Consider the following 24,339-nt stretch of genomic DNA (forward strand, 5'->3'; position numbering starts at 1 on the left):
CTTCAACTAGTTAAGAAAAGAAGGATAATAAAATCACAGCCCTTACTGGATTGTGTGCAGATTTCAGAGATTACGAATATAAATGGCTAAGAGTAAAATGGCATGGTGTACACTCGACAAACATTAGCTATGACCATTGCTATTATTATCTTTGAAGGCATTTGAGAAGCAGGGAAAGATTTTCAAAAAAGACTTGCAAGGCCCCAGTTGGAGGCCAGGGCAACAGGATGGTTAGGTGCCACAGAGGCCAAACTGGCAGACAAATAGAAGAAAACTTTGAAATGAGACTAAATGAGAGGCAATAGAAAGGGGAGAGCTGAGGTAGTTAGGGAGCTGGGTCCACATCACAAAACAATGGAAAAAAATACTGGAAAGAAACCACAATGTTTAGGGTAAGAACTTCTTAGATACTAGGCAATTAAGAGCTGATGGATTTTTTATAGTTAAAGTGAAAAAATGGAAAAATCTTCACTTCCCAGAAGGTCAAGGTAGGGAAGGCGGATAGGCCAGGCGAGGCTGCTTCTAGAGAGATGGCTCCTACCTGTCCTCCCACTGCACGTAACCTGGACAGTCACCTGCAAGAGAGAGCCAGCAAGATGCTGGAAGCCTCTGTGATGGAAGCATGGTTTCATCTCTTAAACCCTCAAGTGTAAAGGGAATTTAATGACTCTCGAAATCATGAAGGTGCTTTGCTCTCTGCATATGGATCAGCACAGGGGTGAAGAGAGAGGACTCAGACACGCTGGCAGGGGAGACTATGAGGAAGTGTGCCGGGGAATTTTTAGAATCATTGCATGGATCAGTTTCATAAATCTCCATAAGAAAGGATGGCCTCAAATGACATCCGGGTTACATCAAATCATAAGATTTTTACTGAAAGCTACATAAAATATGGCTGGGGATCAAAGAAGAGAGAAGCAAACTTCTCTAACATGGCATTCGAGTGGAGGCAGGCCAGCCAACAGACATCTGGCCATAAAAACCAGTGCCCCAGGCCCACGTGGTGGAAGGACTGAGAGGTTTCTAGAAACATCCAGATGTATCTACAGATAAACTGGAAACTTCTATGGCAGGTTCACAATTCCAAGAAACTATAGATAATCCTTCCCTGATTGAGAGAGTGAAAACGTTCCTGTGCATAAGATAGCCAGCTGAGCAAAATACCTGAAAAAGTGGGAGAAATGGGGAGGCAGATAAATGAGGTTGCCCTGTAGACAAAAAAAAAAAAAAAAAAAAAGTCACAAAGAGAACCCAAACTGTGCTGTGTACTATACCATTTATTTCTCTCAAATTAAGCCATCAAACTCTAAGTGTCAGCTGTGTTTTGCCTTTTGGAGCGAGGTGTCATGTTGAGAGGTAGATATATTTGGAAAGTTTTTGGCCCAAGTTACTAAAAGAACAAGAAGGAATAATCTCCTGGGATGGAACACCTAACAGAGCAGGTGTTGGTAGAAGGACTTGGGTTTTTATTTTGGAGATATTAAATAAGAGAAGCCATTGAGGCAGCAAGCAGAGAGAGGGACCCAACAGGCAGATGTTTAGGCAAATCTAGAGATGAGGGGACAGAAGTCCAGGCATCTGATACTCAGCAGCACAAAGATGGGTTTTAAAAAACCCATGGGTCTGGATGAAACCACCAAGGGGGAAAAAATAAAGAGAGAGAAAAGGAGTCCAAGGACTGAGCCTTGGGATGTCTGAAATTGATATGTTAGGATATAATAATACAAAAAATAGCAAACCCTGACATGGTACCATGTGCCAGGCACCTGTCCAAGTGATTCACATATGACCACTGCAGTAATCTCTATGATAAGGACTCTTGTTTTCCCTGTTCTATAGATGGGGAAAAAAACAGTAAGGAAGTAGCTGTGAGGGGAGAGAAGTGGGGAGAGTCCTGCCACCCACGTGGAGAAGGTGTGTCCTGCAGCATGAAGTGTCTGACTGTGCCGAGGCTTCCAGAGCCCAGAAAGATGGGGACTGAGCATTGGTCACTGGATTTAGCATCACAGAAATTGTTTGTTTTTTAAGAAATTAAAGCAATGGGGTGGCGCCTGTGGCTCAAAGGGGTAGGGCGCTGGCCCCCTATGCCGGAGATGGCGGGTTCAAACCCAGCCTCGGCCAAAAACTGCAAAAAAATTAAAAAAAAAAAAAACCTTTAAAAAAGAAATTAAAGCAATGTAATATACCTTTATTGTACTCGACACCTAAAAACCACTAATAAAAAAATGATGAGAGGGTATTCAAAATAATTCCTCAGAATAAACTGGACTCCAATCCATTTCATAAGACAGGGAGAGGCAGCAATAGCCCATGCAGGTGAGGTTACCGGCATAATTCCAAGTTACTCTTTCCATTTGTAACAAGAGAAAAGCCCCATGCCACTCACCTCTTTCTCCCGTTTCTGATGGCATCGTGAATCATTTTTACCTGCACGGCCACCACCGACAAAACTTCCACAGGGATTCGGTTGAACTCATCAAAGCAGCCCCAAGCTCCTGTTTGCACCAGTCCCTTGTAGATATTTCCTATGGACTAAATGATGGAGTGAAGCATTCAGAATTTAACAGCAGGGGGCTTTAAGTTGCATCAGCCCCAATCAGGAATAACGTTAGAATACCTTATTGTCTACATTAGAGTGTTTTATTACTAACTCACTTTGTAGTCCATTTGCTCTGAACAGTTGAATACATAAACCATCATGCCAAGGGCACGTCCAAGGTCCTTGGTGGTTTCTGTTTTCCCTGTACCCGCCGGACCAGCAGGAGCCCCACTCATGGTTAGATGCAGTGATTGAGTTAAAGTAATATAACACCTTTAAGCAATAGAAAATACAAATTATTACAGTCTAACATGAAATTTTTATAAAACATTAGGGGCAACTAATTTCTTGGTGGTGGGGGAGGCTTAAGAAGCCAGGGTTTGGGATGTGGTACTAACACAAAGTATTCACACACTTCTGATTTGTTCATGGCAATACCGAGCCAGAAAATTTTCTACCAAATTTATTTTTAAGTTCTGTGTAAAAATATAGAAAAGAATGTATTGCTTTATTTGTTTATTGTCTCATTTCCTAAGAGCTGTGTATCTGAATACAAATAGCACTTGACTGGAGATGGTATTGAATTTCTAATATTTCTAACTAAAGATACTACGTATATGGAATACAACAAGCTATTGTTTATAAAAAAAAACACAGGTGAAATCTTGGATGACGAGTGAATTAAACATTGACTCAATTAAACTGCTACTTGATGAATACGTTAAAAGATGAGATATATAAATTTATGTAAATACACAGTATGCAAATAACATCTACCCATTTCAATGAATAAAGTAAGCATAAAGAGACACAATTTATGATGATAATATGTATTTTTGGAATTTATTTTGAATGTGTAATTACATGCAGTTAAATTACCATAATACTTCCTTCTGTAAGTAAGGAGGTATTACAAGACTCACAGGTTCTTAGAAAATTATGAAAATACAGAATTTAATACTGAATAAAAAAGGGAAAAACAAATAGCAAGGACCCCCAAATAGCTGTAATCTTTATTTGTGGCTTTGTCAGGTTTATAAATCACTTTGGCTTAGTATGGTCAGTGAACCTAGTGGAAAGATGTGAGTGTAGAGGACAGGAGGACTCTGCCAAGCATCAGAAGCCAATCTTTTAATATCAATATGCCTTAGTTCTCTCCTCCATAAAATGAGCTAATTATCCACTTTCAGGTAGGAGTGGCCTAGGGGTCAAATTCCAATGAATGGGATTTGTGCAGCTATGATATGTGCCATTCCTAGGATACCTCCTTGGGCATATTTGACCTGGGCTCTCTCTTTTCCCTTTTCCTTGGCTGAAACAAATGGGAAGCCACATTTAGCATGTCAGCCACCTGCCAGGCTACACTGCTAGGCCACTCACCTCTGGACCGTTACACCACTGAGACCTGGGTTATTTATGCCATTATATTGCGGGGGTCTCTCTCTCCAGCTAAGCCGCGTCCTCCTAACCTGCATTCCAGCACAAGTCTGTCAGGTACAAGCTAGTTGGCCTAGTCTCTGAACCACACTCTAAAGGAGACACTAATGAGACCTAACAAAGGTGGGTGAAAGGTGTCATTATGCTGATATAAACAATTAGCACATAACCCAAAGAGTGAAAGGAGAATGAAGTATAAACAATGTACACATAGTATACAATACTACTCACACCATCACATGGACACTCATCTGATTTTTAACTTCCAAATAAACCATATAGTGACTTTTCTAATTAAAAAGTTAATAAGCTCTCAGTTCTCACATACTGATAAACGTTAAAACACATCTTCCCTTTGTCTCCCATTCCCTGGGCCTCTCTTCTCCATTCATGTATCCAGCAGGTGCTTAGCATTTGCAGTTTTGAACTATTCTCATGTAATCTTGTCATGCTATGAATTTTCAGCCCTTACATTGAAAGCAATACATAAATTAACTAATGAAAGTGGCGTGTACTGACTTTTAGTTAGAGACAAGTTAAAGAGAATTATAGAAGCTGTATGACATACAAATGACAAAATCGTAAGGTGATTACTATGCCCAAGAGCAATCACACAGCTAGTAGAGAATCCCACCAACTTCTCAGAACTCCCTAACAACCTGGCTTCATAGGTTCATACTGAAACTGCTTATACTTGGGTAACAGTGGCTAACTGGCGCTGGGGCCATGATGTGAAGGTCATTTAATATTCGACTTTCTCTTTCATGAAAGCCAAAAATTAAATGTGCTTTCTCCTATCAAATTTGAAAACTAATAAGAAAATTCATGTCAATGTGACATAGTTGTACTTCTGCAACATTCTGGGTGCATAATTTACTTGGAGTTGAGCGGCAATGAAACTTCTCATAACAGCAATCTCTGACCACCTTGATACACTTGAGCCACACATGCTTTCTATCCCTTGAACTGGTCCAGCCCCTATCCACCTTGGAGTCTCTGTGCTTCCTTTGCCTGTAACTCTCTGCATGGCTGGGTCCTGGCTCAAAGGCCCTCTCACTCAGTCAATAACAGACTCTCCCTGCTAGATTGTTTTTAACACAGCACCCTATTTTTGTTACTGCATGAAGCATATGTTACCACCTAAAATAACTGTAACTTATTTTCTTCTTGTTTCTCTTCATCTCCACTCACATGCTACTCTCAACCAGAAAGCAATCTCTGTGTCAGCAAGAACTCTGCCCGCTCAGCACTGGAACACTACTCAGCACAGTGCTTCCTAAGGATTTGTTGAATCACGTGATGAATCGTATGTTCTCCCTCTTCTCTTCCTTTCACTGCATGCAATTACTCAAAAATGGATTTGAATATGGGCAATTCCTGGTCATGGTCACACTTCCCATAAATGGATGCAGCCGGAAGTGGGAGGAGGTGGTGACACGTCCTGATGTCAGGATGCCAGCTTTAGATGACCTGGTAGATTGATCTCAGTGATCAAAAATGCTGCCGCTCGGGATTTCATCAGAACTCTGTATGCCTTCTGTAATTCCGTTTCTCTAATTTAGTTCTCTTGACCTTGTCTAACGAAAACTCAGCACTCGCTAGCTTACAAAATTAGTTAATTTACATGCTCCTTTTGTTTCATTTCCCAATTTGTTTTCTCTCATTCCTTCCTTTCCTTTCTTACAGATCTCTGTCCATGGCTGGGGGAGTTTTTTGTTTTTGTTTGTTCCTTTGTTTTGCTTGGTTTCTCCCATCTCACTCCAACTTGTTACCTGTCAGTCAGAGGAGTGATCACTAGTCGAGGACTGTTTCCTAAATATTCGTAGAAATACTGGAACTGGGCATCACAAATATTAACAAAGCAGTGCTTCTGAGTGTCTTCCCACCGGTGACGAAGTTGTGACAGCCACGCAAAAGATTGGGGACTGACAACCTAAAATCATTTTACATAAGACACCAATAATTTTGAGGTGACACATTTATTATTCTAATCAACTCTATTAGTTCACATTTTATTTCTAAAATTCTAACAAATAGGAAATCTCTTGTAAACAATTGCAGATTGTAAATGCATATAAAGGGTTGAAAACTTAATTGGAAATATGTAATAAAAGTTATTTTAAACTAGCAAACTAACTTTTGACCAAATTCATTCTAAAACAGTCTGTTTTTAATATAGCGATTTCTACTTCATTTTTTTGTCATATCAAATAACAATATTTTTCATTTCTATTGTTTCCCATCTTATTCAATTCCACGCATTCTTCTTCCAGTTTAAAAACTGTTTTTCTCATCTCTTTCAAGGTATATATGACCTTAGGGTTTCTGGAGAATCACTTGAAATCACCAAAATTAGTGTCTACTAATTTATCTGATGACTACATAGGTTTCAGCATTATATACTCATGTATTTTAGATGGTTGAAAAACAGACAAATTATCTCTTTTAACATAAAATAAAGGACATATTTTGAACAATAATTCATCCTACTGCAAGAAAATCACTAGGCTGTAAAAATATATAAGAAGGTGCAAAGTCAAGGAGTAGTATTATGAAAATGAGAACGTGGTGTTTTGCAAGGATTAGTCTTGGACTAACAATTAAAGAATACTGCTCACTAATGGTCCTGCATCTAGATCAAGGAATATTTGTGTTTATAGCTTACATGAAGATGTCTTTACTTGCTCTTTATGGGGATAATTAAAATTCACTTTGACTTTAATAAATTGAGAAAGTAGTAGAAAAACAATAGAAAACATTTCACAATACATGCATGCATCTGAATTGCGAGAAGAATTGTACCACCAACCCCTTAAAAGATTGGAGGCCGTGGGGGATGGGCATGGGGCATCAATGTTGTTCCGTGGACACACGCATACTTCTGACATTTGTCAGTGGAAATTTGTTTTGGCAAGATAGGTAAGAAAATTCTTCTTTTACATGAAAAACTGCCAGTATCTAAGGAACATGCAATCTTTTTAAAAAGATAGAGAAGGAAAGTTATTAATACACGGAGAGGATTAAAAATTGCTTCCTTTAAAGAAGTCAATTTTTAGCCATGAAAGGAAAACAAAGGATGGCCCAAGCAACAAAGAAACCAACGTTTCTTTCTAGAAGGGGAGATGTATCAGAGGCACGCAGAGATGGTTTAAGTGATACGCACACCATCTTATTACTGTTGGCTGTATAAGTCACAGAGGTGAGACTCACAGGCCAATGGCCCAAGGTGATTATGCACAGAGAGAGAAAATGGTGACTTCTCACGGCTCTTCCATCTGGATTAATTTTTAGATGATCTGAGGCTCCCTACTTGGCCAAAACCTTTGGGATATCACTTTGGGAGACTCTCATCAAGATAATAGATTAGCTAACCCAAATCGAACATGCCCCAAATTACTACTTTTTGGGACTAATTAAAATACACAAACTTTCAGGAAAGAATAACAACGACTTTTTGGGAAATACTCTGACGATAAACACTACTTTCAGGAAACAACAGCAAATACATAAAATTCCACGAGCAACTTGCCTTCTGAGAAATAAGTTTTGCCACCACATCTCTGGCATGGACATCTATGGTACAAATTGTCATAATCTTCTGCCTGTCCCCAGGTGGAAGTTCTCCCAGCAAAAGTGTAATCAGTGTATTCAGCTGAGAAAGCTATAAGGAATTTTTTTATAAAAGGAAGAAAAGGTTACAAATACAGAATCCAACAACCTGATATTCTTCATACTTGTAAGGAATGCTTTAGCTTACAAGTCCATCTGTTTCCAGACAGACTCTCTTTTTTCAAAAAATGAAATATGTTATCCCAGCCCATCCTCAAAGACGAATGTCACGTCTCATAAGACGAAGGACGGGAGAATCTGTGAGAAATGACAAAGGCAGGGGTGGACCCGGAATCCCTGGCTGCACTGAACTGATTCTTACTGACAACTTTGCTGGAAGAGAACGACTACAAATCTTAAGAGGTCAATTAGATCAGCCTGGGCAACATAGCAAGATCGTGGATCTACAAAACATTTAAAATCTAGAGGCATGCTGGTTCATGGCTGCAGTCCCAGCTACATGAAAGGATGAAGCAGGAGGATCACTTGGGAGTTTGAGGCCTCGGTGAGCTATAATCATCACTGTCCTCCAGCCTGGGTACAGAGTGAGTCCCTGCTGAAAGAAAAGAGAAAGGAAAGAAAAGAAAGGAGAAAGGAGACGAAATTTTAAAAAGCATAGTGAGAGCTAAGTAACATCTTATCTTTTTCTTTAAAAAGCGATGCACCTAACAATTAGTATTTGGTTTTGTTATTTTCTCATACAAGATAGTGATGATTACTGGCTAAAATATTAAAAACATAAAGCTGAAGAACATTCTACTTTATTTTTATTCACATTTTTGCTATTTTTGCTTGGATATACCATTGATCTCTTAGATAAATATTTTTCAAACTGCTGGTCTTTTTTCAAAGAATGAAAAGGAATGACATGAATGACAATTTGTGGAATTGCATGGAATGGAAATACTGCGTTATGGGTAGTAATGTACTGATCTGTGAAACTTTATTTCCATTTTGAGTGTGTGCACACACATGTGAACCTAAGTGGATATAAGATATTTCTTATGGTGAATTATGGTCAAATAGACTCCCTGTGTCGTCCTCAACAAAAGCAGAGAGTTTGAGTCTGAGAAACACTGGCTGTGCAAGAAGCATTCCAGACAGACTTAAAATCCAACATAAAGGAAGGCTGGCTTAAAGAAAATTTTAAAAACATGTACTTTCAGGATATACGACAGCTTTATAAGCATTAATTTACTTTCCCCTCACTCAAGCTTTATTGAGGTATGACTGAAAAATAAAAATTATATATTTAAGGTACCCAACATGATTATTTTGATATACGTATACATGATGAAAGGATTACCACAATCAAGCTAGCTGCCATAGTTTTTCCCAGGTGAGAACACTTGAGATTGATTCTCTCAGCAAATTTAACAAATACAAAACATTATTATTAACTATATTTGCCATATTTGCATTAGGTCTCCAGAACTTATTCATCTTGGAACTGAAGTTTGTATCCCCACATTTCCCCTTCCCCACTGTCCCCTAGTAACCACCATTCTACTCTGTTACTATGTGCTTGATGACTTCTAAAAAATATTCCATTTATAAGTGAGAGCATACAGTGTTTGTCTTTCTGTGTCTAGCTTATTTTATATAGAATAATGTCTATCAGGGTCCCACCCTGGGAGCAGGGTCCACTGAGACCTCTGGAAACCAGCGGCAACTGACTGAAGAATTACAGAGTTAGAAGTGACGGTAAAGAAAGAGACAAGAGACGTAGAGTAGAATTAATTAAAAGTGGGAGCTCAGGGGTCCATTGCCTATCTTGGGATTCTGGCAATGGCCCAGAGTGTTTGCTCCACTCTGATTTTATTAAAGTCCATTTGCCCAGAGGGTAAGATGAGGGAGGGAACAAAGACACCAGCAGTTTCTCTGATTGAACATACCAGCTCCTACTGTTATTATTATTAACCTTAAGGGTGGCCTTCAGAAATCTGAAATCTGAGCCTTGTATTGGGAGAGCCTCCTGCTTCAGATCACGCACACAGATTTCTAGGGAGGTGTTAAACTCTGCTAGTTCTCTGTGGAGTAAACTGCCACGGGTGTTAATCTCCTCTGAGGGATGGGTGGGAGGGAAGCATTTTCCTTCCATCACCACCACAGAGGATCTTCCTCTGTGATAAGGGATATAAGCTCTTCTGTCCATATCTCAGGACTGGAGCTACTCCCTTGATCTCTGCCCCAGGCAAATGCAAATATCCACAATGGGTAGCTGCTTTGCCTGTTTAATGGGCAGGAAACACCCTAGAAGATGTATCTTTTCTAGGACTTGCCATAATCTTTCCTATGGCCATTATTTTCCCCAGAGTGCTCACAGACCCAGCAGGGTATGTGTAAGCTGTATCCCCAATGGGCTAGAATCTCAAAAAAGGCAAGAAGGTTGCTAGCAATGGCTAGCTTAAATGTAAACTAGCTGACTTTTCTTTGTTATGACTCACTCAGCTTACTTTTTCATTTTCCTCTTTTTGGGTGGTGCTTTCCCTTGCCAAGAATGGGGTCTTCAGTCCCCATTCTCCCAGATAATGTCCTTCAGATTTATTCATGTTGTTACAAATGGTAGGATTTCCTGTGTGTGTGTCTCCACATTTGTGTGTAGGTATAAATGTCTCGTGTGTGTGTGTGTGTGTGTGTATGTGTTTCCATATTTATGTGTAGGTATAAATGTGTGTATACATTTTCTTTATTCATCTGTTGATAGACACTTAGACTGTTTCCATATCTTGACTACTGTGAATGCTGCAATGAACATGAGAGTGCAGCTACCTTATCAAGATATTACTTCCTTTGGCTATATACCCAGAAGTGAGATTGTTGGATCATAGAGTAGCAGTTCTATTTTTAATTTTTTGAGAAACCTCCATATTGTTTTTCACAATGGCCATTAATGACCAAGAAAGTAAAATGTTTGCACACAGAAAATTCTAAAACACTGACAAAAGAAATTGAAGAAAACAAATAAATGGAAAGATATTCCATGTCCATGGACTGGAAGAATTTATACTGTCAAAATGTCCACACTACCAGTTTTCTACAGATTCAATGCAACTAAAAATTCCAATGGCATTTTTTGCAGATTTAGGAAAAAAAAAATCTTAAAACTTGTATTGAGTCACAAACGACCTTGAATAGCAAAAGCCAACTTAAGCAAGAAGAACAAAGCTAGAGGTACCGCACTTCTTGACCAAAGCAGTATGCTATTGTTTAAAAAAAAAGAAGATGTACATACAAGTGGACTAGAGAGTCCAGAAATAAAATTTTCACATAATTTTCAATGCAGGCACAAAAAATACACATCAAGGAAAGGATAGCAGTGTCTTCAATAAACGGTGCTGGGAAAACTGAGTATCACATGCCACAAAATGCAATTGAAGTCTTAAAACATACACAAAAATCAACTTAAAATGGATCAAAGACTTAAACAAAAGACCTGAAACTGTAAAACTGCTAAAAGAAAACATATGGGAAAAGCTCTATGACTTTGGTCCTGGCAATGATTTTGAGAATTTGACAGCAAAAGCAAAATTTAACAAGTGGGGATTATATAAAACTAAATAATTACTGTATATCAAAGGAAACAAACCTGAATACTTTTATATCAGATATATATAAATCATATATATATGATCTACATATCAGATACATGTTGGTGATATATATATAGACTTTTTCCCAAAGGAGACATACAAATGGCCAACTAGTACATGAAATGCTCCACATCACTAATAATTAGAGAAATGCAAGGTACAATGAGATACCCCCTCATACGTCTTAGGATGACTATGATGAAAAAGTTAAAAGATAACAAATATTGGCAAACATGTGCATTAATCTACCACAATAGTGTAACATCAAAGATCATTGATCACAGATCACAATAACAGATAGAATAATAGTGAAAAAGGTTAAAATATTGCAAGAATCATGAAAAGGCAACACCAAGACACAAAATGAACATATACTGTTAGAAAAAATGGCATTGATGGACTTGCTTGGTGCAGCATTGCCACAAACCCTCAATTTGTAAAAAAAAAAAAAAAAAAAAAAAAGAAATGCAACATCTGTGAAGTGACGAAAGTGAAGCATAGTAAAACGAGGTGTGCCTGTACTTTTAACACATTATATCTAAAAAATGTAGTTAAATTTTTAGGCCAAGTGCAGTAGCTTCTGCCTGTAATCCTAGCACTTTGGGAGGCCGAGGCAGGTGGATTGCTTGAGCTCATGAGTTCAAGACCAGCCTGAACAAGAGCAAGATCCCATCTCTAAAAAATAGCCAGGTATTATGGCAGATGCCTGTAGTTCTAGTTACTTAGGAGGCTGAGGCAAGAGGATCACGTAAGCCTAAGAATTTGAGGTTGGTGCGAGCTACAATGCCATGGCACTCTACTGAGGGCAACAAAGTGAGACTCTGTCTTAAAAAAAAAAATGTAGTTGAATTTTAATAAAAGTAGATAGATGTGATTGTTATTTCATGCATGATGTGTTCAATGTCCACCATCCCCTAGATTTTAGTTTCTGTAAGGCAAGGACAGTGTTTGTCTTATTCAGGACTTTCTCCTCAGAGACACTAAAAAACTGACTCCCAAACAGGAGGTGCTCAATGAGTATTTTCCAAATAGATGAAAGAATGTACAATAATCCATGCACATGTAAGTTTCTAAACAATATTAATATACATGTTCAGAAAATAGAGATTCTGGCACTGGACATTTTCTCATTTGGGTCAAGATATCCAGTCTTTACAGTATCAAAGCTTATACCATTATTGGTATTTAGTTAAAAGAAAATGGTTCATTGTAATAACAGGAATAATATTGTATGTCTTGTAAGGACCTTTATAATTTTAAGTATGTTTATATGTGTGGTCTTATCTGAGCCTCCCAACAACCTGTGATGGCTACATTATTGATTAGTTTTTCCACAGAAGTGCAGTCAAATGGAAGGTGATTAAAACTTCAACTTGTCGATAGTATCTGCACAGCATCATACATTGGGCATCTTATACTGTGTCTCAAGATTAAACCTGCCCTGACAATACCCTTTTGTAAGTAATAAAATTCTGTAGCCCATGTTACATGATGTAGTTATAAAATGTCTATTTTCCTTGGGCAGTAACATCAGGTAGCAATTATTATGATCAGCACTATAACTGCATATATGTTTATGGTGTGTGACATAGAAAACTTCCCTTGGCAGCTTTTAAGAAAATATATACTGTCACGTAATCAGAACTTTTCCTTGCTATCGATCATAGCATTGTTTCCTGATTTTCTACTTGATCAAGGAAGGTTTTCTTAAGTCTGTATCTATAGCTGTCTGAAACTCAAGTGGCTGTTTTCCTGGTACATCTTGACTTTTACCAGAGTATAAACACAGTACATACTTTAGAAAGAAGCCTAATTAGAGTAAATTCCAAAGGCTTCCATGACCTCATGCTACTGTCCGTCTGGCCTTCTATTTCTTCCCCCATCACAGCTGCTTCAAGTCCTCAGCAACTGTTTCATCTGCCTGAAGTCATCGTCCCTCTGAGCTTTGTGTGGTTGGCTACTTGTCATTATTCAATGTCTTAGCTCAAATTTACCTTCCATGTTGGCCTTTCCTGGCCATTGTGTTTATCATTACACCCTACCCCATCACCCTTTATGTTTCCATTTTATTTTCTTTATGATACTTACAAGTATCCTTCCATTTACTTATCTCCTTGTCTCCTCAACTTTAACCATAAGTTCTAAAAGAACAAGGCTTATATGTGGCTTATCCTGTACCAAGTTCCCATAGCTAGCACAGTGGGCCAGCATAAGGAATGTGTTCACGTCAACATGCACTGAATAAATGAAGGAAGGAATAAATGAAAAAAGAATGACAGCAGCAACACATACAGGCCATTTTGTTCTCCCATTCACTCATTTATATACGATGACAAATGTGGCCACTATTTCCAGAGCCAGTGGGCCAATGAGGAATGCAGATAAATCATATAATTATTGGAATCACTTATCAGCCTTTTGGCTAATGTCAAGTGTAGAATAATTGTTTTGCTAGGGCAAGTACAAAGAACTCTGATGGCACACAAAATTGGGACCTTGCCTAATCTAGGGCTGAGAAAGAATCTTGGGAAGAAAATTGTATTCATGCTAAGACTTAGAAAATGAGCGGGATTTATGCTGTGGAGAATTAAGGGGTCGGTCAACCAGGGAGGCAGCCTTCCAGCCACGGGAAGCACCTATAGGAGGGCCCGGATGGAGCAGGTGGCCCTGTGTAAAAAGTGAGGTCATGAACCAATGGCAGCGCAGGGGGCAGGGGCAGAGCAGGTGCTGAGCTGCCAAGAACAAGCACCCAGACACGCAGACCTGGCCAGCTGAGGTGGGGCAAGGGGACATCACTGAAGGGTTCTGCATGGCAGGGTGATAATCAGTTGAGTTTTTACAAGATTCCTCTGGCTATTGCATGAAGAATGAATTGGAGGGAAATAAGACAGGAGGAAAGAAGACCAGAGGGACAGAGGATGCTCTAGTTGTCCAGTGAAAGCAGAGAGTGGCCTGGACTAGGATGTCAATAGAGCAGGAGCAGAAAACAGTAGGAATAGAGACCTTTGGGGCAACTACAGACACCTGGCGGGGGACTGACTGTCAATGAAAGATGAGTCAAGCAGGCAAGTAACGGGTGAAGAGTGCTGGTGTGTGTTCCCAAAGCTGGGAACACTGAACAGCAAATTTGAGAAGAATGAATGAATGCATTTTGGGTGTTCCAGGTTGGTGAGGCTTCCAGTGAAAAAATCCCACTCGGCTGCCAGCCCTGCTTCAGATCTGACCTGGACATCAAAGGCATCAGCCTTTTATAAAGGAAACTGAGCAGCCATGGAAGAGATTAGCCAGGGGTGCACAGCGCAGGGCAAAGATAAAGGAACTCAGAATAGAGTCAGAAATAGCAGAAACTTTTAAGGGCAGGAGGAAGGAGAGGGGCTAGGGAGATGGAAGACCAGCCCAAGTTCCCTGGGTTGAAACCTAGAATTCAAATAAACATGAATATAAGGGAAGACAGGAGGGGAAGGAGGCAGCATTTCCTAACAGAAAAGAAAGAAATAGAAGAAAACAGAACTGAATTCAACTGAGTGGTAGAAATGGGGTGTGGAGAGTGGGGGATGAAAAAGAGGAAAGAACAGACATCAGGTCAACAAGCTTGACTGTAATGGAGGTTACAGGTGAGGGCACAACGCAGGAGAGATGGCATCAGGGAACAATTTTTGGTTGTTGTTTTAAGGAACGGGAGACTTCGCATGTTTAATTGCTGATGGGAATGAGTCAGAGGGAGAAAGTGAAGAGGAAAAGGAAGTCAGAGCATTCTTGAGCAAGGCCGGAGCAGAAGCAGCCCCGAGCAGTCCTGGAGAAGTGGCTCTGGGTAGTCGGAGGCCACGCTTCCTTCCATTGTATACAAGAACTAGAGCACGGTGCAGGGGGAGGCATTCAGGCATTTGGCCAAAGTCTGATTGCTTTTATTCCTCTCTGATGGTGTCAGCACTGACTATCTGACAAGGTGTGGTATCTGGATGCATGTGTATCGTGTGTGTGGTGTGTGTGTGTTGGGGGGGGTATTCTAACTTAATCATCACAACAACCCCATGTACAATCACTAATTCCAACATTATATATGAGAATATGAGGTAATTTGTCCCAGATTACACAGTTAGAAATGTTGAATACACAATGCTAAGAGCTTACTATATATTTTATGAATACAAAACCTTCCCGTGTGCTTAACAGCAATAAGGTACCTTGGCCAGGCATGAGCTGGTCTCCAGTGATGGTGTGAGTGGAAGGAGGAAACTCAATAGAAATGCTTCTTAAGAAACAAAACATGATCTTGACCACCACTAAGGTTTATATAATAAACACATCTAAGGGACTGTAGTGTTCCCAAAGAGGACCAGCTTGCTTTGTGGGATGACAGAAGACTGAAGGACGATGTCAGTCATAGAAAGCAACGGACGTAAGGGCTGAGAGAAATGGTGGCTCCTGACACACAGTGGTGGCTGGTCCTCAATTTGCCTTGACCCAGTTCCTATAGCGGTATGGTAGAAAGAGGCTGCGTCTGTGGACTTGAAGAGCCACGTCCCTAAATGCAGAAAGTTAATCATAAAGAATGTTTTCCTTGTGGTAGAAGCACTGAAGTTTTACCAGCATCCATCAGCCATGGGGGACTTTTCCAGTCTAGGGATACCCAGGCCATGATGGGAAAGAAGGTGGAAGAGGCTGCTCTGTAGAAATGTTAAGATTCTTCATGTTTCAAAAAGCAAGTATCCAATGTACTCAATATTAATATGAAGCCAGTAGACGAACTAGTACGTGCCCACACAAGGAAAAAACTCAATGCAAGTTGGGAGAGTGGAAAGAAGACAGGAGGGTTAGTGTGCTCCCACCTAATGGGCACCTAAAGGTACATGGCACACCTCCTGGGTGTGGGACACAACTACAACAGGGACCTCACCTAACAAATGCAAACATTGTACCTAATCATTTGTACCTTTATAGTAATCTGAGATTTTAAAAAAGATTCTTGGCAGCGCCTGTGGCTCAAAGGAGCAGGGCGCCAGCCCCATATGCCAGAGGTGGCGGGTTCAAACTCTGCCTGGGCCAGAAACTGCAAAAAAAAAAAAAAAGATTCTTTGTGTTTCATAACAATAGCAACAAGGATCTCCAATCCTGAAACTCACTTCAGCCATATCAGAAACAATGACTTTTCGCTTCCACAAACCACAGCAAAAGAAATTGCCGAAGGGATTGAGTCTCATGCTCTTTGAAAACTCTCAGGACATGTGTTATAGAATCTCAATTTGTCATCCTCCATCCCAGTGTTCACTTCCTATTTCTTTAATCATATTGCTAAAACCACCAGCACAATATTGAGCAATGAGTGTCAGAGACAGTGAGCATAATTACCTCATTCTTGACACTAATGGAAATGATTTCTAATGTTGCACCATTAAGTATGATTTTCTCCACAGGCTTCTGGTAGATATTTTTCATCAAGGCATAAAGGTTCCTTTAAATACTTATATTAGAAAAGAAAAAGGTATAAACTCAATAATCTAGGCTCTCACCTTAAAAAACTCGAAAAAGAGGAATGAATCAAGGTCAGAGTAAGCAGAAGAAAGGAAATCAACATAACAGCAGCAATCAGCGGAATAAAAAACAAACGACAGAAAACCAGCAGAGTCAAAGGTTAGTTCTTTGAAAGAAGAAATAAAATTGAACACCCAGGAAGCCCAATGAAGAAAAAAAAGAGAAAGAAAGAAAAAAATATAAATTATCAACTCTAGGAATGAAAATGGGACATGAGAGGTCAGGTCCAGACATCTTAAGGATAATAACGAAATAGCATGACTAACTCACACTAATAAACTGGAAAACTTACATTAAATGGCCAGACAGTAAATGAATATTTTTGGCCTTGTTGGCCACAGTAACTCTGTTATGACTACTCCACTCGGCCACTACCATGTAAAGCAGCCACAGACAACAGGCACTGCACCAGATTTGGCCACAGGGCTGTGATTTGCCAGCCATTGACTCAGAAGAGATGGGTCAATCTTTTAAAAAGCACAATTTCCGGTGGAGGCGGAGCAAGATGGCAGCCGAGTAACAGCTTCCTTGCATCTGGGCACCGTGAGTCTGGGGAGATAGGACTCCAGGCATCTCTGGCTGGTGGGAACTGCCTATCATCACTCCTATGAAGATACAGGGAGTCATCGTGAGACTTCTGGACCCCAAGAGGAGGACTAAAACAGTGGAAAACCGGCAAGTGGTCGCGTGTGTTCAATCCGTCTAAACCCGCCCACAACTGTAAGGTCAGTAGCAGCGAGACTGCAAACCAGAAAGGCCTTACCTGTGAACTGTTTTGATGTCCTTGGACATGGCACTGAGTTGAACTGCCTTGGGGAAGGCCTGAGCGGGAGTGCGGAGAACTTTGGCCGTTGTCTAGGGCCCCAGTCTGAGCCGCTGAGCCAGACGGAGCTAATAGTGTTTGGCGCTGGGTCACACGGATCCATTGTCAGTGATCTGCCCCGGCAAGCTCCGCCCTCAGGGTCGCAGAGCTAGAAACGGGTGGGAGCTGGTATCCCAGCAACCAAGTAGCCTAAGGGTGGGGTTTGAGCCGCCTTGCGGCCCTAACCCTCAGGGGCAGAGTGAGACCGGTTTTGGCACACTGAGTAAGTGGATAGCCACTTCAGCAGCGATTCCAGCAAGAAAGCTGGGAAAGCTTCTGCTCAGCAAGTTTACAAGTTCAAAGTGCCTTTTAAGTAGGCTGAAGAGAGATTTAGGGTGTCTACCTGCTGGGGTTTCAGAAATCAGCAGCCTCCAGTCGTATCAGAACTGTGACTAACATCTCATACCCCAGAAGACCACGTGTTGCCCAGACAATATTCAATAACATATACAAACTGCTTTGTTTTTGGTTGTGTATTTTTTTCTTCTTTTTTTTTGGTTTGGTTGTTTTTTTTTTGTTTGTTTATTTTGACGTTGCTGATGTTCTTTTGTTTTTTTAATTTCAATCTTTTCCACACAGATCCCTTTTTCTTTCTCAATTTTCCTAGTTTAATTATAATTTCCCATTGCTGCCTTTTTTAATAACTTCAACTTCATTTTTGCTAGTGTTTCTACCGATATAATTTGGTTTTTCACCCAATTTTATCCCCGTAAAGTTTTCTGTTTGCTTCTTTTGGCTTGATTTATAGCATTTTTGTCTTTCCTCTCTACTTGGTGGAGGTGGGGTACTGTGTCTGATCAGGTTAGCAAAGAGCTGCTGACCTCAAGGGAACCACGCAACTGGGCACCCCCAGAAGGCGGGGTTTTTTAAGGTTGTGTCAAAGTACCCTACTGTACACCTATATTGCCCTGTCTCCCTCTTTCTGTGCCTCTATTCTTTTTGTCAATATTCCTTATACCCACCCCCCTCTCCTTTCTCTGTCTTTCTTTTTTTCTTATCACTCGGTCCTCCTTTCTTTCATCCCCTTTTTTTGCTCTTCAACCTTCTCACCCTTCTGGTCCTGTAACCCTTAGTCCACAGGCACAAGAACTTAAAGAGCAAGAGGAAGTGAAAGGAAAATTAGGGCAAGGAAACAGATAAAAGAAATCACTCATGAGGAAGAATCAGCAGAAAACTCCAGGCAACATGAAGAACCAGTCTAGAACAACCCCACCAAGGGACCATGAGGTAGCTACTGCAGATGATTCCACCAGTATAGAAATGTTAGGAATGACAGAAAGGGAATTTAGAATACACATGTTGAAAACAATGAAAGAAATGATGGAAACAATGAAGGAAATTGCTAATAAAGTGGAAAATAACCAAAAGGAAATCCAAAAACAGAATCAAATAAGAGATGAACGATATGAAGAATATAAAAAGGATATAGCAGACCTGAAGGAACTGAAACAGTCAATTAGGGAACTTAAAGATACAAAGGAAAGTATCAGCAACAGGTTAGACCATGCAGAAGAAAGAATTTCAGAGGTAGAAGACAAAGTTCTTGAGATAACTCAGACAGTAAAAGAGGCAGAAAAGAAGAGAGAGAAAGCAGAACGTTCACTGTCAGAATTATGGGACTTTATGAAGCGTTCCAACATACGAGTTATAGGAATCCCAGAAGGGGAAGAAGAATGCCCCAGAGGAATGGAAGCCATACTAGAGAATATTATAAAAGAAAATTTCCCAAACATCACCAAAGAGTCTGACACACTGCTTTCAGAGGGATATCGGACCCCAGGTCGCCTCAACTCTAACCGAGCTTCTCCAAGACACATTGTGATGAACCTGTCCAAAGTCAAGACAAAAGAAAAGATTCTGCAAGCTGCCAGGAGTAAGCGCCAGTTAACCTACAGGGGCAAATCCATCAGAGTTACCGCAGACTTCTCTAATGAAACTTTCCAAGCAAGAAGACAATGGTCATCTACCATTAACCTACTTAAACAGAACAATTTTCAGCCCAGAATTCTGTACCCTGCTAAGCTAAGCTTCAGAATTGACGGAGTAATCAAATCATTTACGGATATACAAACATTGAGGAAATTCACCACAACAAGACCAGCTCTACAGGAAATACTTCAACCTGTTCTGCACACTGACCACCACAATGGATCAGCAGCAAAGTAAGAACTCAGAAATCAAAGGACAAAACCTAACCTCCACACTGATGCAAAAGATAAAACTAAGCAATGGACTCTCACCAAAAAAGACGAATAGAACACTACCACACTTATCAATTATCTCAATAAATGTTAATGGCTTGAATTCCCCACTGAAGAGACATAGATTGGCTGACTGGATTAAAAAACACAAGCCATCCATTTGCTGTCTGCAAGAAACACACCTGGCCTCAAAAGACAAATTAAAGCTCCGAGTCAAGGGTTGGAAGACAATTTTTCAGGCAAACGGAATTCAGAAGAAAAGAGGAGTTGCAATCTTATTTTCAGATACATGTGGATTTAAAGCAACTAAAGTCAAAAAAGACAAAGACGGTCACTTTATATTGGTCAAGGGAAAACTACAACAAGAAGACATTTCCATTCTAAATATTTATGCACCCAATTTAAATGCTCCCAGATTCTTGAAGCAGACCTTACTCAGTCTGAGCAATATGATATCTGATAATACCATCATAACAGGGGACTTTAACACACCTCTTACAGAGCTGGACAGATCCTCTAAACAGAAATTAAACAAAGATGTAAGAGATTTAAATGAGACCCTAGAACAACTATGCTTGATAGATGCATATAGAACACTCCACCTCAAAGATAAAGAATATACATTCTTCTCATCACCCCATGGAACATTCTCCAAAATTGATCATATCCTGGGACACAAAACAAATATCAACAGAATCAAAAGAATTGAAATTTTACCTTGTATCTTTTCAGACCATAAGGCACTAAAGGTGGAACTCAACTCTAACAAAAATGCTCAAGCCCACCCAAAGGCATGGAAATTCAACAATCTTCTGTTGAATAACAGATGGGTGAAGGAAGAAATAAAACAGGAAATCATTAACTTCCTTGAGCATAACAACAATGAAGACACAAGCTACCAAAACCTGTGGGATACTGCAAAAGCAGTTTTGAGAGGAAAATTCATCGCTTTAGATGCCTACATTCGAAAAACAGAAAGAGAGCACATCAACAATCTCACAAGAGATCTTATGGAATTGGAAAAAGAAGAACAATCTAAGCCTAAACTCAGTAGAAGAAAAGAAATATCCAAAATCAAATCAGAGATCAATGAAATTGAAAACAAAAGAATCATTCAGAAAATTAATGAAACAAGGAATTGGTTTTTTGAAAAAATAAATAAAATAGATAAACCATTAGCCAGACTAACTAGAAATAGAAAAGTAAAATCTCTAATAACCTCAATCAGAAACGATAAAGGGGAAATAACAACTGATCCCACAGAGATACAAGAGATCATCTCTGAATACTACCAGAAACTCTATGCCCAGAAATTTGACAAGGTGAAGGAAATGGATCAATATTTGGAATCGCAACCTCTCCCTAGACTTAGCCAGGAAGAAATAGACCTCCTGAACAGACCAATTTCAAGCACTGAGATCAAAGAAACAATAAAAAAGCTTCCAACTAAAAAATGCCCTGGTCCAGATGGCTTCACTCCAGAATTCTATCAAACCTTCAAGGAAGAGCTTATTCCTGTACTGCAGAAATTATTCCAAAAAACTGAGGAAGAAGGAATCTTCCCCAACACATTCTATGAAGCAAACATCACCCTGATACCAAAACTAGGAAAAGACCCAAACAAAAAGGAGAATTTCAGACCAATCTCACTCATGAACATAGACGCAAAAATTCTCAACAAAATCCTAGCCAATAGATTACAGCTTATCATCAAAAAAGTCATTCATCATGATCAAGTAGGCTTCATCCCAGGGATGCAAGGCTGGTTTAACATACGCAAGTCTATAAACGTTATCCACCATATTAACAGAGGCAAAAATAAAGATCACATGATCCTCTCAATAGATGCAGAAAAAGCATTTGATAAAATCCAGCATCCTTTTCTAATTAGAACTCTGAAGAGTATAGGCATAGGTGGCACATTTCTAAAACTGATTGAAGCTATCTATGACAAACCCACAGCCAATATTTTACTGAATGGAGTAAAACTCAAAGCTTTTCCTCTTAGAACTGGAACCAGACAAGGTTGTCCTCTGTCACCTTTACTATTCAACGTAGTGCTGGAAGTTCTAGCCAATACAATTAGGCAAGACAAGGAAATAAAGGGAATCCAAATGGGAGCAGAGGAGGTCAAACTCTCCCTCTTTGCTGACGACATGATCTTATACTTAGAGAACCCCAAAGACTCAACCACAAGACTCCTAGAAGTCATCAAAAAATACAGTAATGTTTCAGGATATAAAATCAATGTCCACAAGTCAGTAGCCTTTGTATACACCAATAACAGTCAAGATGAGAAGCTAATTAAGGACACAACTCCCTTCACCATAGTTTCAAAGAAAATGAAATACCTAGGAATATACCTAACGAAGGAGGTGAAGGACCTCTATAAAGAAAACTATGAAATCCTCAGAAAGGAAATAGCAGAGGATATTAACAAATGGAAGAACATACCATGCTCATGGATGGGAAGAATCAACATTGTTAAAATGTCTATACTTCCCAAAGCTATCTACCTATTCAATGCCATTCCTATCAAAGTACCTACATCGTACTTTCAAGATTTGGAAAAAATGATTCTGCGTTTTGTATGGAACCGGAAAAAACCCCGTATAGCTAAGGCAGTTCTTAGTAACAAAAATAAAGCTGGGGGCATCAGCATACCAGATTTTAGTCTGTACTACAAAGCCATAGTGGTCAAGACAGCATGGTACTGGCACAAAAACAGAGACATAGACACTTGGAATCGAATTGAACACCAAGAAATGAAACTAACATCTTACAACCACCTAATCTTTGATAAACCAAACAAGAACTTACCTTGGGGGAAAGACTCCCTATTCAATAAATGGTGTTGGGAGAACTGGATGTCTACATGTAAAAGACTGAAACTGGACCCACACCTTTCCCCACTCACAAAAATTGATTCAAGATGGATAAAGGACTTAAATTTAAGGCATGAAACAATAAAAATCCTCAAAGAAAGCATAGGAAAAACACTGGAAGATATTGGCCTGGGGGAAGACTTCATGAAGAAGACTGCCATGGCAATTGCAACAACAACAAAAATAAACAAATGGGACTTCATTCAACTGAAAAGCTTCTGTACCGCTAAGGACACAATAACCAAAGCAAAGAGACAACCTACACAATGGGAAAGGATATTTGCATATTTTCAATCAGACAAAAGCTTGATAACAAGGATCTATAGAGAACTCAAATTAATCCACATGAAAAAAGCCAACAATCCCTTATATCAATGGGCAAGAGACATGAATAGAACTTTCTCTAAAGATGACAGACGAATGGCTAACAAACATATGAAAAAATGTTCAAATCTCTATATATTAGAGAAATGCAAATCAAAACAACCCTGAGATATCATCTAACCCCAGTGAGAATGGCCCACATCACAAAATCTCAAAACTGCAGATGCTGGCGTGGATGTGGAGAGAAGGGAACACTTTTACACTGTTGGTGGGACTGCAAACTAGTACAACCTTTCTGGAAGGAAGTATGGAGAAACCTCAAAGCACTCAACCTAGACCTCCCATTTGATCCTGCAATCCCATTACTGGGCATCTACCCAGAAGGAAAAAAATCCTTTTATCATAAGGACACTTGTACTAGACTGTTTATGGCAGCTCAATTTACCATTGCCAAAATGTGGAAACAGCCTAAATGCCCACCAACCCAGGAATGGATTAACAAGCTGCGGTATATGTATACCATGGAATACTATTCAGCTATTAAAAAAAATGGAGGCTTTACATCCTTCATATTAACCTGGATGGAAGTGGAAGACATTATTCTTAGTAAAGCATCACAAAAATGGAGAAGCATGAATCCTATGTACTCAATCTTGATATGAGGACAATTAATGACAATTAAGTTTATGGGGGGGGAAGCAGAAAGAGGGATGGAGGGAGGAGGGTGGGGCCTTAGTGTGTGTCACACTTTATGGGGGCAAGACATGATTGCAAGAGGGACTTTACCTAACAATTGCAATCAGTGTAACTGGCTTATTGTACCCTCAATGAATCCCCAACAATAAAAAAAAAAAAAAAGGAAAAAAAAAAAAGCACAATTTCCAAAACTGACACATAAAAAAGGAGCAGCTCAAAACTCTGAATAGCAACCCTATATAGATACGGTTTCATATATATATATGAAAATATCCTGCAAAGAAAACTCCAGGCCCAGCTGCAGCGCCAACATCTATCAATAACTTTTTCACAAAATGGATGAAGATGGATCCTTTTAAGAAGCATATCTTTTGCCTCTGAAGAGGGAAATGAGTAGGCAGGATGAGGAATTGCTGTTTTTCAGAATGAACCTTGTTAATTGTATATGTAAATAAGACAATTAAAACTACCAAAACAAACAAAAAAAAAAAGAAGCATATCCTGATTCTGAAACCCAGCAAGAAAAATTACAGACATGTACCTCTCATAAACATAAATGAAGAATTTGTTAATAAAAAAGTAGCAAATAAAATCCAATAAAAATACATTTATAAAGAATAATTTATCACAACCAAGTAGAGTTTATTTCTAAGGAATAGAG

At 39.5% G+C, this 24,339-nt stretch overlaps 1 protein-coding gene across 1 annotated transcript in view; it reads right to left on the reverse strand.

The window, feature by feature from the left end:
* The window catches only part of DNAH11 (dynein axonemal heavy chain 11), a 389,834-nt gene that overhangs the window by 235,749 nt on the left and 129,746 nt on the right, over positions 1–24,339 (reverse strand). The window contains exons 31-34 of the mRNA XM_053553503.1: positions 7,506–7,637; positions 5,749–5,909; positions 2,656–2,812; positions 2,387–2,532 (exon numbers count right to left, since the gene is read on the reverse strand). Of these exons, the coding sequence (XP_053409478.1) occupies positions 2,387–2,532; positions 2,656–2,812; positions 5,749–5,909; positions 7,506–7,637 (596 nt within the window). The remainder of the gene's footprint in view (positions 1–2,386; positions 2,533–2,655; positions 2,813–5,748; positions 5,910–7,505; positions 7,638–24,339) is intronic.

Source organism: Nycticebus coucang, chromosome 11 (assembly GCF_027406575.1).
Source record: "Nycticebus coucang isolate mNycCou1 chromosome 11, mNycCou1.pri, whole genome shotgun sequence".
In the NCBI taxonomy this organism is placed as follows: domain Eukaryota; kingdom Metazoa; phylum Chordata; class Mammalia; order Primates; family Lorisidae; genus Nycticebus; species Nycticebus coucang.